The 13,772-nt window shown below is 56.7% G+C and overlaps 1 protein-coding gene across 8 annotated transcripts in view; it reads left to right on the plus strand.

Annotated features, from left to right (window-relative positions):
- The window catches only part of KIF17 (kinesin family member 17), a 48,207-nt gene that overhangs the window by 9,724 nt on the left and 24,711 nt on the right, over nucleotides 1-13,772 (plus strand). For 6 of the 8 annotated variants that reach the window (XR_013557695.2, XM_078452286.2, XM_078452280.2 and 3 more), the window contains exons 4-6: nucleotides 2,626-2,815; nucleotides 5,539-6,051; nucleotides 10,097-10,206. Coding sequence is in view for 7 of the 8 variants with exons in the window: in XM_078452286.2 (XP_078308412.1) it covers nucleotides 2,626-2,815; nucleotides 5,539-6,051; nucleotides 10,097-10,206 (813 nt within the window). In the remaining variant the exon portion in view is untranslated. The remainder of the gene's footprint in view (nucleotides 1-2,625; nucleotides 2,816-5,538; nucleotides 6,052-10,096; nucleotides 10,207-13,772) is intronic. The other 2 variants (XM_078452282.2, XM_078452284.2) reach the window with 1 other exon arrangement.

Consider the following 13,772-nt stretch of genomic DNA (forward strand, 5'->3'; position numbering starts at 1 on the left):
TGACCAACACAGCGGTGCTTGGCCTTTCTATGCCGGAACCTCCAGCCGCCCACCTGGAGTCTTTCTACTGTCTTCTCTATGCTGGAGCTGGCGCGCCTGAGTCACAGCTCAGCCCCCGACAGGGGAATGGGGAGAGGAGGGAGGCACAGGGCATCGCTCCCATGTGTCAGAATCAAAAGGCCAACCTGGGGTATCAGGGTCCCCTGGCAACCTGCGCTGGGACACCAGGGGGCCCTCCTCCCCTCCTGCAACACTGGAGACCCTACAATGGCCTCGGTTACCCAGTCCCTGAGGGCTGGCAGCCATGCTCTTGCCCCATCTGGGCCCCACGCCTCAGGCTTGGTGAGTCAGGCTGCCCGGGGTGGGGGGCAGGGGCCGCCAGTGACAGCTGCACTCTGAGACGCTCCCCACGGGGGCACTGGGGGCTGTGGAGTCGCCGCCTCCTGGAGAAGGTGCTGAAGGTGCTCCTGTCAACCTCAGAGCAGCCTTAGGAGGAGAGCTGTGCTGTTCTGATCCTTTGTTGCAGAGGAGGAAACTGAGGCTCCGCGTACCTAGTAAGACCAGCCCCTGGGTACACAAGTCCGGAAAGGGTGAGACTGCTTTTGATTCCAGGAGGCCAGGTCCCACAGCACAAGCTCGGAGCCCCAGGGCCTGAGAGTTTTGGTAATTAGAGGTTAGATCAGCCAGGGCGAGGAGGGATTGGGGGGAGCAGTTTCGCTCCCTCCGCCCCGACCCCCACGGCCCATACTGGGCAGGGGAGTGAGGCCTCAGCGCCTCTCAGTGCACTGGGGAGCAGTGTCAGGAGCCCCTCCTCCGTGCTGGTGGCATCCCAGCCGTCGCCATGGTGACCAGGCTCAGGGCGGCGTTGCAGGGAGGAGTAGTTCCCCCGGGCACTCAGAGCCTCCCTAGAAGAGCAGGGCTGAGGCCCAGGGGAGGCAAGACTGTGGGGGATCTCGAGGTGGGGGAGCAAGCTTTCCAGGGCCTGAAAATAGGACCGCGGCACCTTGACACGAGGGCTTGCCCCACCCCCCGCACCCATCCCCCATCCCCCACTCCTCTTACCTGCTCCTGAGAGACCGCCCCCACCCGCCCCCACCCTCCTGGTGCTGTGCTGGCGGGCTCCCCTCCACGGACCCACCTCCATCCTTTTCTGAGTCCTCATAAAGGTCTTGCAGAAGTAGGATTCGGTATCATTTGGCAGATGAGGAAACGGGGGCAGAGAGAGGCAAACTGACTTCTCCAGCCAGCCAGTAGCAGGGTCAGGTCTCTACCCCAGGTCTGCCCGACCAAGGAGCAGACTGCTTCTCCCGGGGGCCAGGAGCGGCCGCTCGGCCAGCGGGCCTGCCGTGTGCAGGCAGCTTCGGGGTCCTGGGAGCAGGTGGCCGTCCACGCCCGTGTGTCACTGAGACGGAACTGTGAGACGCTGGGGCGGCAGTTCTGGCCGGCTTCAAGCCACCCTCTGCAGGGTCTCCTGCTTCTGTCCTTGGTGCTCCGTCCTCACCCCCAGCCTCTAGGTCAAGGTCATCATTTCAGACTTCAGTTACCGCAGGACGCTGCAGCCTCTCTCCATGGACTGCCTCTAGAATCTTCTTTTGCCTGTGACCCCACTGCTGCCCTGGTGCTAACAGCTGTGTGATCTTCAACAAATCACTTAACAATTCTGTGCCTCAGTTGTGTTTCCGATTCGTGAAGTCCGGTCCTTCACTCTGGGTCTGGCTGTTTCTCCACACGTAAGCAGATAGGGCAGGCCTGTGCGCCCCCCAAGCCCCCACGCAGCAGGGGCCTGACCCCCCACCCCGGGGACCGTGAAGCTGGAGCCCAGCACCTGAGCCTCCGTGGCTCAGACCAGCAGACAGATGACTCTGCTCTTTGCCAGACTAGTTTTATTTCCTCACACTTGACAAATGCTTCATCTCACAGCTCTGTGTCAGCAACAGAATAACTTGGCTGCCTGGAGAGGAAGCAGGGAGCAATCAGATAAATTCATTTACTCGCTGCCATCACGCTGAGGGCTGGGGGCCCGCTTGAGCCATGGGCCAGTGGGAATTCTTGGCAGCAAATGGCCCCTCCCCGGCCATGATCCAAGGTCTGGAAACGTTCCCGTGTCCCTGGAGCCACAGCAGAGAGGCGATCAGAAGACGTGTTGACAGGGCAGAAGAGAAGATTTCAGAGCCCTTGGGTGATGACAGGGTCAGCCCCTGGGAGCTGAAGCTCCCAGTCTGGAAACCTCCTTCATAATAATAGCACTAAAAGCAGCAGTGAGGCTGGCTGCTGGTATTTACGGAGCACTTGCCATGTGCCGGGCACTGCGCCAAACGTTGTTTGGGCCTTATTTGACTGAAACCTCACCACAACCCTGAAAGATGGGCCTCTCATACCCATTTTGCGGATGTGGAAACTGAGGCCTAGAGAGGTTAAGTCACTGGCCCAAGGCCCCACAACAGGTAAGAAGTGGGGTGAGTCTGAGGCTGGTTCCACCTGGAACAAAGCCCCTGCCCGTTGCAGGGAATTTGAGGCGCCAACCGGCACCGCAGGAGGGCAGAGGTGGCCCGAACTGGGCCCTTCCCTGGATTCCTTGGGGATCCCTGGTCTCTCCCGGCTCTGACCCGTCCCTTCGCCCCACAGCTGAAGGAGCACCCGGAGAAGGGGGTGTACGTGAAGGGGCTCTCCATGCACACGGTGCACAACATGGCCCAGTGTGAGCGCATCATGGAGGCGGGCTGGAAGAACCGCTCGGTGGGCTACACGCTGATGAACAAGGACTCCTCGCGCTCCCACTCCATTTTCACCATCAGCATCGAGATCTACGCTGTGGGTATGCGGGGCCAGGTGGGCACCCAGGGGGTGGGGCCCATCTGAAACTGGGAGAAGACTCTCGAACTGCCTCGAGGCGAACCCAAGTGGCCCCTCCCACGTTCGGGCCCATATTTCCAGGAAAAAACAGCATGGACAACAATAACAGCAATACTAGGAGCTCATTCACAGTGAGCACTTACTATGGGCCGCGGGGTTTCTGTGCATGGGCTCATTTACTCCTTACAACCCCAGGAGGTGGATACCAACATCATCCCCATCTTACAGATGAGGAAGCCGAGACCCCACAACTAGAAAGTGTCAGAGCTGGGCATCGATCCCAGGGCTCTGTCTCCAGAATGTACCACCTGGACCTTTTGGGTTGTCCTCCTTCTAGACAGTGCTCTCCACTCTTCAGTCATCTCCCTCTTCCTTCTTTCTGGAAGGGTCCCTGGGGAAGAGAAGGGGAAGGGAAGAAACTCATCTTTGTTTCTGGCCTCCCGTAGCTGCTGTGCTAAGCACTTCACACACTTCCTTCTGTGTAAACCCCACAACAGTCCTAGACACGGGCAATTTAATTCCCATTGTACAGATGAGAAAACTGAGGCTCTGAGAGGTGCAGTGGGTTGCTTGTGCAGAGTTCTGCAACCAATAAGCAGTAGAGCTGGGATTTGAACCTCGTTCTCTGTGACATCTGGGTTTTTCCCATTGACACGGCAGCTGCCTCCATGTCTGAGGTTCATCATGAATAGAACTCTGGAGAGCACTGCAGCAGGTTGCAGCCTAGGCCCAACTGGGAACACAATTCTGGAGAGATCCCTGACCCAAGGTCAAAGCCAGGGTACCTCCTACCACATCACCCAGACTGTGTGGTGACCTGCCTCCGGGGCAACTTGCTTGTGTTTGCTGGGTCTGAGTCTCCCCGGGGTGCTGATATGGGGAGGGTGGGGTCAGTGAGGTCACAGCCTCATGTGATGAGGGGGACAAGTGGGGGACAGGGACTAGGACAGGGGAGGACAGAGTGAGTGCCTCTTGGGCTTTGCAGGAGGTTTTGAAGAATGAGGCAGGCTGCCTGGATGAGGCAGGCTTTCTCTGGAAACAGGCTTTTGAACGAATTTAAAAGGTGTTTATCATTTCCATTATAAAATAAGTTCAATCAAGATAACTTAGAGATTAGAGAAAGGTGGGGAAAATTACCCAGAAACCCAACTGCCTATTAGATTTGAGCATATTGGGTTTTTTTGGTCCTTTTTTTTCCCCTATGAAAGTTATAAACACAATCGAAATCTTATACTGTAGATAGTTTCTCCTCTGCGTTTCATTCCCCGTGCCTCACTGAGCATCATTACCGCCATGTCTTTGTGACCATGGGTCCCTCCTGAGGGACAGTGCATCAGTAATGGTCCTGTCTAACCAAATCCTTACAGGGTGGTAAAGTTGTTTCTAGTTTTGTGGTGCTGTAAATAATGCCACAATGAACATCTTTGTGCACAGAACCTTTTCCGCATTTAGAGTCATTTCCTTGGATTGTATATCCTGGCATAGACCTCCTGGGGCAAAGGGTATAAACCTGTTTAGGGCTTCTGGTTCATTATGCCAAGAGCTTTCTCTTTCTCTCTTTCTTTCGTCCTTTCTTTTAAGAGCACAAGCAGGAGAGGGGCAGAGAGGCTGATAGCGTAGAGCCTGATGTGGGGCTCGATCTCAGGAACCGAGAGATCATGACCTGAGCCCAGATCAAGACTCAGATGCTTAACCGACTGAGCCGCCCAGGTGCCTCCAGCCAAGAGCTTTCCAAAAGCACGGTTCCAAGTCCCTCCTTCCTGCTGCTGCTTTAAAAAAAAAAAAAAAAAAAAAAAAAAGCCTCAAACTTTAAGCCCCTCACATATCCAAGGCTCTACTGGGTACCAGCCAGATTTTCTGTTTCTTTACTTCAGGTTGCTGTGGACATGGGCAGATCTAGGCCAGTTCTGGTTTCAACCAGCAGGAGACTAAGGAGGAAGCCCCTGCCCCTCCGCCTGCCTTCCCCCTCCCGTCTCATTTGAAACCGAGTCAAGCGATTTCCCCCAAGTTTCATAGCTACTAAGAGATAGAATCAAGATTGGACCCCCAGGATCTGTGCGTTCAATACCTGTGCTCTAAGCCCCTGCTACCAGCCAGGGCCCAACTCCAGTCACCCTCAGCACCTGGGTCTGCCTTGCCCTCACGGCCTCAGTCACTGCAGAATTGGGCTTGTTCTCAGGAGGAATGAACCCCTCCCAACAACCAGCCCCCGTGAGGAGTTGCTATCAGTCTCATTTTGTTGATGTGAAAATTAAGGATCAGAGAGGTGCATGACTCTGCCAAGGTCACACAGCAAGGAGGACGCAGGGGTAGGTTGGGAACCAGGTCCGAGAGCCTCCAAAGCCAATGTCTTTTGCATTGAAAGATACAATCACATTCCCCCACCTTTCGCCCAGTCATGCCCCCTGCCCCCTGCCCCCACCTTTGGCTTCACAGGAAATCTGGAGGAGCTATTAGCACTGAAAGAAGCCTTGCTGCACTCAGAGAATAGTCTGGACCTCCCAGCCCCTGCTCCCCAAGTCAGGCAGCCCTGTATTCTGATCTTGGATCCACCGCTTAGCAGCAGTGTGACCTAGGGCAAGTTAAATGCCCTTTCTGAGCCTCAGTTTCCTCATCTGGAAGATGGGGACAGTAATTGTGCCTCTTTCATGGGACTCCTATGTGCTAATGTGAGACCCTCGGCAGGTGAGAGCGCTCAGTGCCTGGTGGCTAAGTGCCCTCCCCCTCTGCCCGGTCCGTCTGCAGACGAGCGGGGCAAGGACCACCTCCGGGCAGGCAAGCTGAACCTGGTGGACCTGGCGGGCAGTGAGCGGCAGTCCAAGACGGGTGCCACAGGGGAGCGGCTCAAGGAGGCCACCAAGATCAACCTGTCGCTGTCGGCGCTGGGCAACGTCATCTCGGCCTTGGTGGATGGGCGCTGTAAACACATCCCCTACCGGGACTCGAAGCTGACTCGGCTGCTGCAGGACTCGCTGGGGGGCAACACGAAGACGCTGATGGTGGCCTGCCTGTCACCTGCAGACAACAACTACGACGAGACACTCAGCACGCTGCGCTACGCCAACCGGGCCAAGAACATCAGGAACAAGCCACGCATCAACGAGGACCCCAAGGATGCCCTCCTGCGCGAGTACCAGCAGGAGATCAAGAAGCTCAAGGCGATTCTGGCCCAGCAGATGAGCCCCGACAACCTGTCAGGTGCGCAGCTGGGGGAGGAGGGGCAGGAAGGGCCCGGACTGAGGAGAAAGGCTCCCTCCCTTTGTTTCTGCCTCCGGCTTCCCATCTGAGAGACGCGGAAGCAGGGCCCCATCTCCTCTCCACTTCCTGCCAGCATAGCTTTTTGAAAAAAAAAATTTTTAATGTTTTTTTATTTTTGAGGGAGAGAGACAGAATGTGAGCAGGGGAGGGGCAGAGAGAGAGGGAGACACAGAATCCAAAGCAGGTTCCAGGCTCCAAGCTGTTAGCACAGAGCTCGACGCAGGGCTCGAACCCACGAACCGCGAGATCATGACCTGAGCCAAAGTTGGAAGTTTAAGCGACTGAGCCCCCCAGGCGCCCCACATAGCTTTTGAACAGTTAGAGAGAGCCCTGGTGTGATGGCCGGACGGTGTCTGCTCACTGACGGACTCGGGAAGAGGTCCGTCTGGCCTGTTCTGTCAGCTGACGGCTCTGTTGCCTGCTCCCGCCTCCAGGCTGCACATCCACCATCCCACCTGTCTCCCGCCTGTCTCTGTGGCAGCATCGTGATGCTGTGCTGCTTAGCAGCCGGGTGACTCACTCCCTCACGTCCCACCGCCTCTCCCACTTAGGCACCTTGTGATTGCAGCTCTCACACCCAGGTGTTTGGCTGTCATCTGGCAAGTAGAAATCTGTACCTGCAGCACAGGCCTTGCGGGGTCCTTGCAAACTCCAGGGTTTTGTTTACCTGGGGATCCCTTGGGGAAGGGAGCACAAAAGAGCCCGAGTCCATCTGTTCATTCATCATCTCCCCACCCACCTTCCTTCTGTCCATCCATTCTACATACCCGTTCATCCACTCATCCATCCACTCATCCATCTAACCATCCATCCGTCCATATACCTACCCAGCCAGCCACTCACCCATCCACCCATCTACCCATCTATTCATCCATCCATCCATCCATCCATCCATCCATCCACCCACCCACCCAGCCATCTACCCATCCACTTACCTATCTACCCATTTGTCCATCCATCCATCCATCCATCCATCCATCCATCCATCTACCCATTTACTCATTCATCTACCTACCCTTCCATCTACTTACCCACCCTCCCACCCCACTCCATTATTTATCCATCTACCCACTTCACCATCTACTCAACAACCATCCGTTTAATCCGCCCATCCATCAACGCATTCTGTCTACCTGTCCCATCCATCCTACCATCCATACACCCACCCGCTGGTTCATTCCATGCTGTCATCCATTCTTTTTATCTGTGCTTCCACTCATCCCCCACCCATCCATTCAAAGCTCACTGAGCACCCTCCTGCGTGTGGACCTGTGCCTCGGCAGCTCCCATCAGCCGCGGCTCTCAGCCCTGTGGTTCCTGGCCTGTTTCTGTGTCCAGCCAAGCTTGAAACACTTGTGTCTTTCCCCAGCCCTGGTTGCTCTTCCTTGCACCTAGTGTGGGCAGGCCCTGAGCCCTGACACAATGAGCCTGCCCTCGTCGTCCTCCTGTCCTCCTAGTTGTTCAGTCGGGGGATCCTGCCTCAGGCAGGCCTCCGGTGTCAGCTCACTTAGCCAACCCCCTCCCTCCTCCTTTTTATTTTTAATGTTTGTTTTATTTTTGAGAGAGGAGGAGGGGTGGGGGGGGCGGAGAGAAAATCCTAAGCGGGCTGTACACGGAGAGCAGTGAGCCCAACGTGGGGCTCTAACTCATGAACCACAAGATATGACCTGAGCCGAAGTCAGATGCTCAACCAACTGAGTCACCCAGACGCCCCATCCCCTCCCTCCTCCTGAAACCCCTGGTTCCTGGATGCCCTGTGACCGGTGCCCCTCCTCCCTCTACTGCTGCTCGTCAGTGCTCCCCTCTCCCTACCCCCCTGCAGGCTCACTAGGGTCGGTCCTCCATTGTCACCTCTCTCCATGCTCATTCCCAAGGTGGCTTTAACTGCCACCTCTGTGCCCCTGGCTCACATGTGGCCCTTCAACTTGGCCATGGGACTTGTGTTGAGGTCTTAATCCATAAAGGGGACTGAGTGGGAGCTCGGAGAGGTCGGTGTTACTCATGATGGAGAGACGGGGAACACCACATGGGGCCACAGGGGGAAGCACCGGTGTTGGTCAGGAGCCAGGGAGGAGCAAGGGGATCCAGTGCAGAGCTGGATTTGGAGCCGTCACTGGCGTTTCTGTGGGGAAGGCGGGGCGGGAGCAGCCGCGTAGGCCTGGCTGGTTTGAATAATTCCGGGGCGCCCAGTGGCTCAGTTAAGTGTCCAACTTCAGCTCAGGTCTTGCATTCATGAGTTTGAGCCCCGCGTCGGGCTCTGTGCTCACAGCTCAGAGCCCGGAGCCTGCTTCGGATTCTGTGCCTCCCTCTCTCTCTGCCCCTCCTCAGCTCACACTTTGTCTCTCAAAAATAAACATTAAAACATTATAAAAAATTGAATAATTCCTGTGGGTTGGGGCTCAGGGGCAGTCCCTGCTCATCTAGTCCTGGCCCTCAGGGGTTTAGGGCAGGGAGAGCCCAGCTGGGACTGCGAGATAGAAGGGGGGTGTGGTGTGGACTTGGCGGTGCTTGGTTGGCACGTGAAAGGTGGGCTAATAACAACTGGCAGGTTGTTGACTCTAGGAATTAGCTGGCCCTGCGAGGGGCTGTCTCTCCCTGGCTGGCAAGTCCCCCATGATGTCAAATGTCACAAAGTACAGAATATGTAAAAAAACCAAACACAAGCAATTGCTACACAGTGGCCTCTGAATTCCGGACTTGAATAGCTAGCTGTTTAGTGTCATCACTCAGGTGATGACAACACTCCTCTTCTGAGTGTTCAAGCCAGAAACCCTGGGGTCGCCCTTGGTTTCTCGTTTTCGCTCCAACCCACATCCGATCCAGCAGTAGAGCTGGTTTCTACCTTTAAGATATGTCCAGGGGCGCCTGGGTGGCGCAGTCGGTTAAGCGTCCGACTTCAGCTCAGGTCACGATCTTCTTACGGTCCGTGGGTTCAAGCCCCGCGTCGGGTTCTGGGCTGATGGCTCAGAGCCTGGAGCCTGCTTCCGATTCTGTGTCTCCCTCTTTCTCTGCCCCTCCCCCATTCATGCTCTGTCTCTCTCTGTCTCAAAAATAAATAAACGTTAAAAAAAAAAAAAAAAAAAAAAAAAAAAAAGATATGTCCAGAATCTGTCCACTGCTGTCCCCTGAGTCGCTAACGTCTCCTACCCGAATTACTGCAAAGCACACCCACACCCCGGCAGGTATCCCGCAGTCTGCCCTGTTGCACCTCCGTGCATCCCCACACAGCAGCCTGGGAGGTCCTGTTCAAACGCAAGTCCTTTTATTGCCCTGCGCAAACCCTCGGCGGCCCGTTTACCCGTGTCAAAGCCAAAGCCCTCAGTGCAGCTTCCAACGACCCCACGATCCACCCCGTTCCCTCTTGACCTCCTCATCACCCATTCTCTCCCTTCCTTGCTCCACTCCAGCCACACTGGCTTCCTGGCCGTTTCTGGAACAGTCCAGGCTCTCATCCACCACAGGACCTTTGCACTCACTGCTCCCTTCTGTCTGGAAAGCTCTTCCCCAAGATCTCTGCCTACTTCTCTCTACCACTTCCTTCAGGTCACTGCCTTTGCCTTACCTTGTCTGAGAGGTCCTCCCGAGCACGCTGTTTAAATTGTAACCCTTCCCCTTGGATCTTACTCCTGAGCACCCTCCCTGCTTTCTTTCTCTTTCTAGAACGTATCCCCTTGTACCGCGCTGGCATTTTGCTTATTTATTTTATGTGCCTTCTGTCTCCAATAGAAAACCCAATGTGGGTGTGGAGTTCTGTCTGTTTTGTTCAATGCCGTTTCCCCAGTGCCTAGAACATGCAGGTGCTTAAGAAATATTTGTTGAATGACTGAGTAAATTAGCATTTTGTGTAGAGACGTGCTTCAAATAAATTCAATACTGTGAAGTCTGTTTTGAATAAGCATTTAGTTGTCTATTTATGGATTTCTGCTTAGTTCCTGCAAACTGTGTGCACCTTGGTCCCAGCCCTCGTTTTCCATCTGTCTCCCAGCCCTGCTGTCCAGTCAGGTACCCCTAAACCCTGTCCAGATCGAGGAGAAGCTGGTGCCCCCATCTGTGATCCAGCCTGACACAGAGGCCGAGAAGCAGCTGATTCGGGAGGTGAGCCACTGGGCAGGTGGGAGAATGGCTGGCAGGTGGGGCCATCTTGGAGCTCAGAAGGCTGAGGCTCAGAGAGGTGCCATGACTTGTCCAAGGTCATGTCGCTAAGGAGAGTCAGGGCTGCGATGTCAACTCGGGGCCTGACTCCAGAGTGCAGTCCATTCCAGGTCAGGGCCTGTATGGGGAGAGCAGGGAGGGGGGTGGGGGTGTCTGCAGGAGTCTCTCCTCAGTACCCCAGGAGGAGGTGACTCTGGGTTGCTGGGAGTGGAGAAGGCCTTCCAGGTGGTGGCAACGGGCTGTCCCCAGGTGCGCGGTGGGGGGAGGCCAGAGTGGAAGGGAGTTGGGCCCCTCTGCAGGTGCCAATGAGCCAGGGGCTGAGAGCTGGGCAGTCTGGGTGGGCAGTGGGGAGCCCCCAGGCATTCATTTGACCAGTGGATATGTAGGGAGCTGGTCTCTCCAAAAAAGCTGTCACCTAGGGGCACCTGGGTCGTGCTCCCACATGTGCGCCTTCCAGCATCTCTGGGAACCAGCAGGGCAGGTAATAATAATCTACTGACTTACAGGTGTCGAGCTGATCCCTAGAGGGGGACTTACACAGCCAGACTCGGTAAAGCTTCCTAACTTCCTGTTTAGGCTCTGTCCTGACTGTAGGCCCTGCTGGTTTCCGGAGATTCCTGCCAGTTGAGGGCCCCATTCAGAGACCTCAGCGTGGGGATGGGACATTGGCTCTTTCCCGGTGGAGGCCGGGCAGGGACAGCTCTTCAGGGACGGGGGTCTGGATGCCTCTGCCTCTCGGCTGTAACCTCAGGTGGGATCAGCCCTGGGCCCCTGGGAGCCCCAGTGGGGCTGTGGGGGCCTGGGACCCAGCCTCTGGGGGGCAGATCGGGTAAGGCCTGGGAGTCTGAGTCCTGTGGGCTAGAGGACTGGAGAAATCCACCCGAGTCCCCAAGGGCTGCCCATGGCAGGCAGAGGCTTTTAGTCCTCGGGGAGAGGCCCAGTTGTGACCCCCGATGGACTTTGTCCTGGCCCCTGTGAAGGTTCTGGTTGCTCAGGCCTCATTGCCCTTCCTCTGCTGGCCCGGAGGCTCCTGGTGGGGATGTCAGGTCATCTCTGGAGTTCCGGGCCCAGCTCCTGGGGTGGTGCGGGTCGCTGGCCTCCTCCTCGTGGTATAACCCAGCAGACGCTACATCAGAACACTGTCGCCTGAGGCCACCACCAAGGTTTTTTTCAGGCTCTGTTGTGTCTTCTGTGAGCCCCGCTTGGAGGAAGGGCTGAGGGTGTCTGTCTTCCCTCTCTCCTTCCTGCCCATTTCACTTATGACTCGTATTTATTGAGCACCTACTGTGTGCCTGCAACTGTGCTTTTCTTTCCATTCCAGAACTAGTCAGGATGTTCAAGATAAGGGGGGTGGCCCCTGTGTGGGGCGGTGAGGGTACCGGGCCGGGGATGAGCCCAGCCACCAGCTGGCGATGTGACTCTGTGGGCTCAGTCTCCCGGCTGCACCAGGAAAGCGGGGGGGGGGGGGGGGGGGGTTTGGACCAGAAGAGTCCCAGCATCCGGCCAGCTTTTACCTTCTGCAAGTGCAGTTCTCGGTGGGCTCTGTGACCTCGGGCAGGTTGTTCCAGCTCTCTGAGCCTGTGTCCTCGCCTCTAGAAACGGTGCAACAGCAGCTTTCCTGCTGCTGTGAGAGGGGGAGCCGAGGGGCGTCTTCTCGCCATTGGGCTGTGGAACAGGCACGAGGCAGGATTTGGGGGGCTGGGTTTGCCCTCCAGCCCCCTACCCAATCATCAGCAGGCATTGAGCCCCTGCTGGTGCCGCGCCCTGTAGCTGGAGGTGTGCGTGGGGCCACGGAAAAACGTATCGAGTCCTGGAGTTCTGAGTGCTGGAGGGAACAGGGCATATGTTCTGTGACTGCAGAGGCCTCACACCGAGAGAGAAGTCTGCGGTGCAGGAGGGAGGTGGGGATTGAAAGAGCAAAGTCACCGAGTGGGCGGCTTGGCTTCGGATGGACGCGCCATCTGGAGATGACAGGAAGCTGTGGGCTGGGAAGCGAGGGCATGCTTCCCTGTTCTCAAGAGAGGAAGGGGTGGAGGGCTGCCGCGGTCAGAGAGCGGAAGGACCCAGGAGGGGCACCAGGCCACCTCAGCGGTCCTCTGTGGTTCGGGGTCACACATTTACAACTGGGACTAGAAGTTGGTACTGCCGTATGTGTGCCTGTGTGTGCCCGCACGTGCACACGTGTGCTCGTGCATGTAGACGTGTGTGCGTGCATGTGTGTGTGTGTGTAGGCATGGGTGTGTGGGCGTGTGCACGCGTGTGCACACATACACCTGCATCTCCAGCCAGGGGTTACCGGTGTGTAGGTGTGACCAGGCTGGGGCCTGGGTTTCACTGGGGCCAGGGCCGTGCTAGGAGGGAGCCGTGGAGGGGGCTGGGCGAGGGAGCCAGGGGTGCTTGCCGGGGGCCGAGTCTCGCGTGGGGCCCAGGGGGAAGCTGGGGGCAAGGGCAGGGGAAACTGAGAAAGCGGACGGGGTGTAGGAGGTCTCCTCGTGGCCACCCCGCCAGAGAGCTGCGTGGTTCTGGGCAGGCCATGGAACCTCCCTGGGCCTCCAGAACCCTGTGTGCTGCCCTGAGGCTCAAACGCGTCTCAGGTGTGGCATAGAACGCACAGTCACGGTTTAACGATCCCCTGTCCCCTTCTGTCCCTCCTCCCCGAGAGCCCACGTCATAGTGTCTGTACTGTTGTAGAATTCTGTGCTTGTTCTGTGATTCTGGAAGGGTCCTGGCCAGGTGGGCACGGCACAGGAGCTCTCTCTCCCCTAGTGGCTCCGTGACCCCCAAGGTCATGTACTGTCATTAGCTCATAACCCCCAGCCCTGCCTGTGGGAGATGTGCATGAGCAACTGAGTAGTCTGGTTACTGGCCAGCAGTCTGCTCCATGCACTTGCTGGTTCAAGGGTTAGCCACCGAGCCCCTCCTCTGTGCTAGGCGCTGAGGGGAGAGTGCTTGCTGTGTGGCAGGGGAGCTGGACGATAAACCTGTACTCGACTAAATGGAGAGAACCACGGGAAGCTCATGACCCATGCCAAGAAGAAATCAGTGAAGTGACAGGGTGGTCAGGGAGGGCCTCTGGGAGGAGGTGTTACTGAGTTGAGGTCTGAAGGAACAGCTTGCTGGGGGTGGGGGAGCAAGGGCAAAGGCCCTGAGGCAGGAAGGATGTGGGGCTGGGGCTGTCTAGGAATGGACAGTGGCCCGTGTGCCCAATGTGGCAAAAATGAGGTCTAGTCAAGGGGCAGATGGCCCAGATCACTGGGGACTGGGGTCAAATGGAGAAGCTTTTGTCCTCTAACATAGGAAGCCATTGAAACCTGGCCTAACAGACGGGAATGAGGGTGCCATGTGGAGAAAGTTTTGGGGCAGGGGCAAGAGTGGAGGGGGGGGATGGGCTGGGAGGCTCTTTGGACCAGAGCTGACGGTGACAGCAAAGATGGAGGGAGAAGCAGAGAAATAAAAATGTGTTTCGTGCTCGATAGCTTGAGAGCTATTTGGCTAAAACGTATTTATTG

Source organism: Panthera onca, chromosome C1 (assembly GCF_046562875.1).
Source record: "Panthera onca isolate mPanOnc1 chromosome C1, mPanOnc1 haplotype 2, whole genome shotgun sequence".
Classification (NCBI taxonomy): Eukaryota; Metazoa; Chordata; class Mammalia; order Carnivora; family Felidae; genus Panthera; species Panthera onca.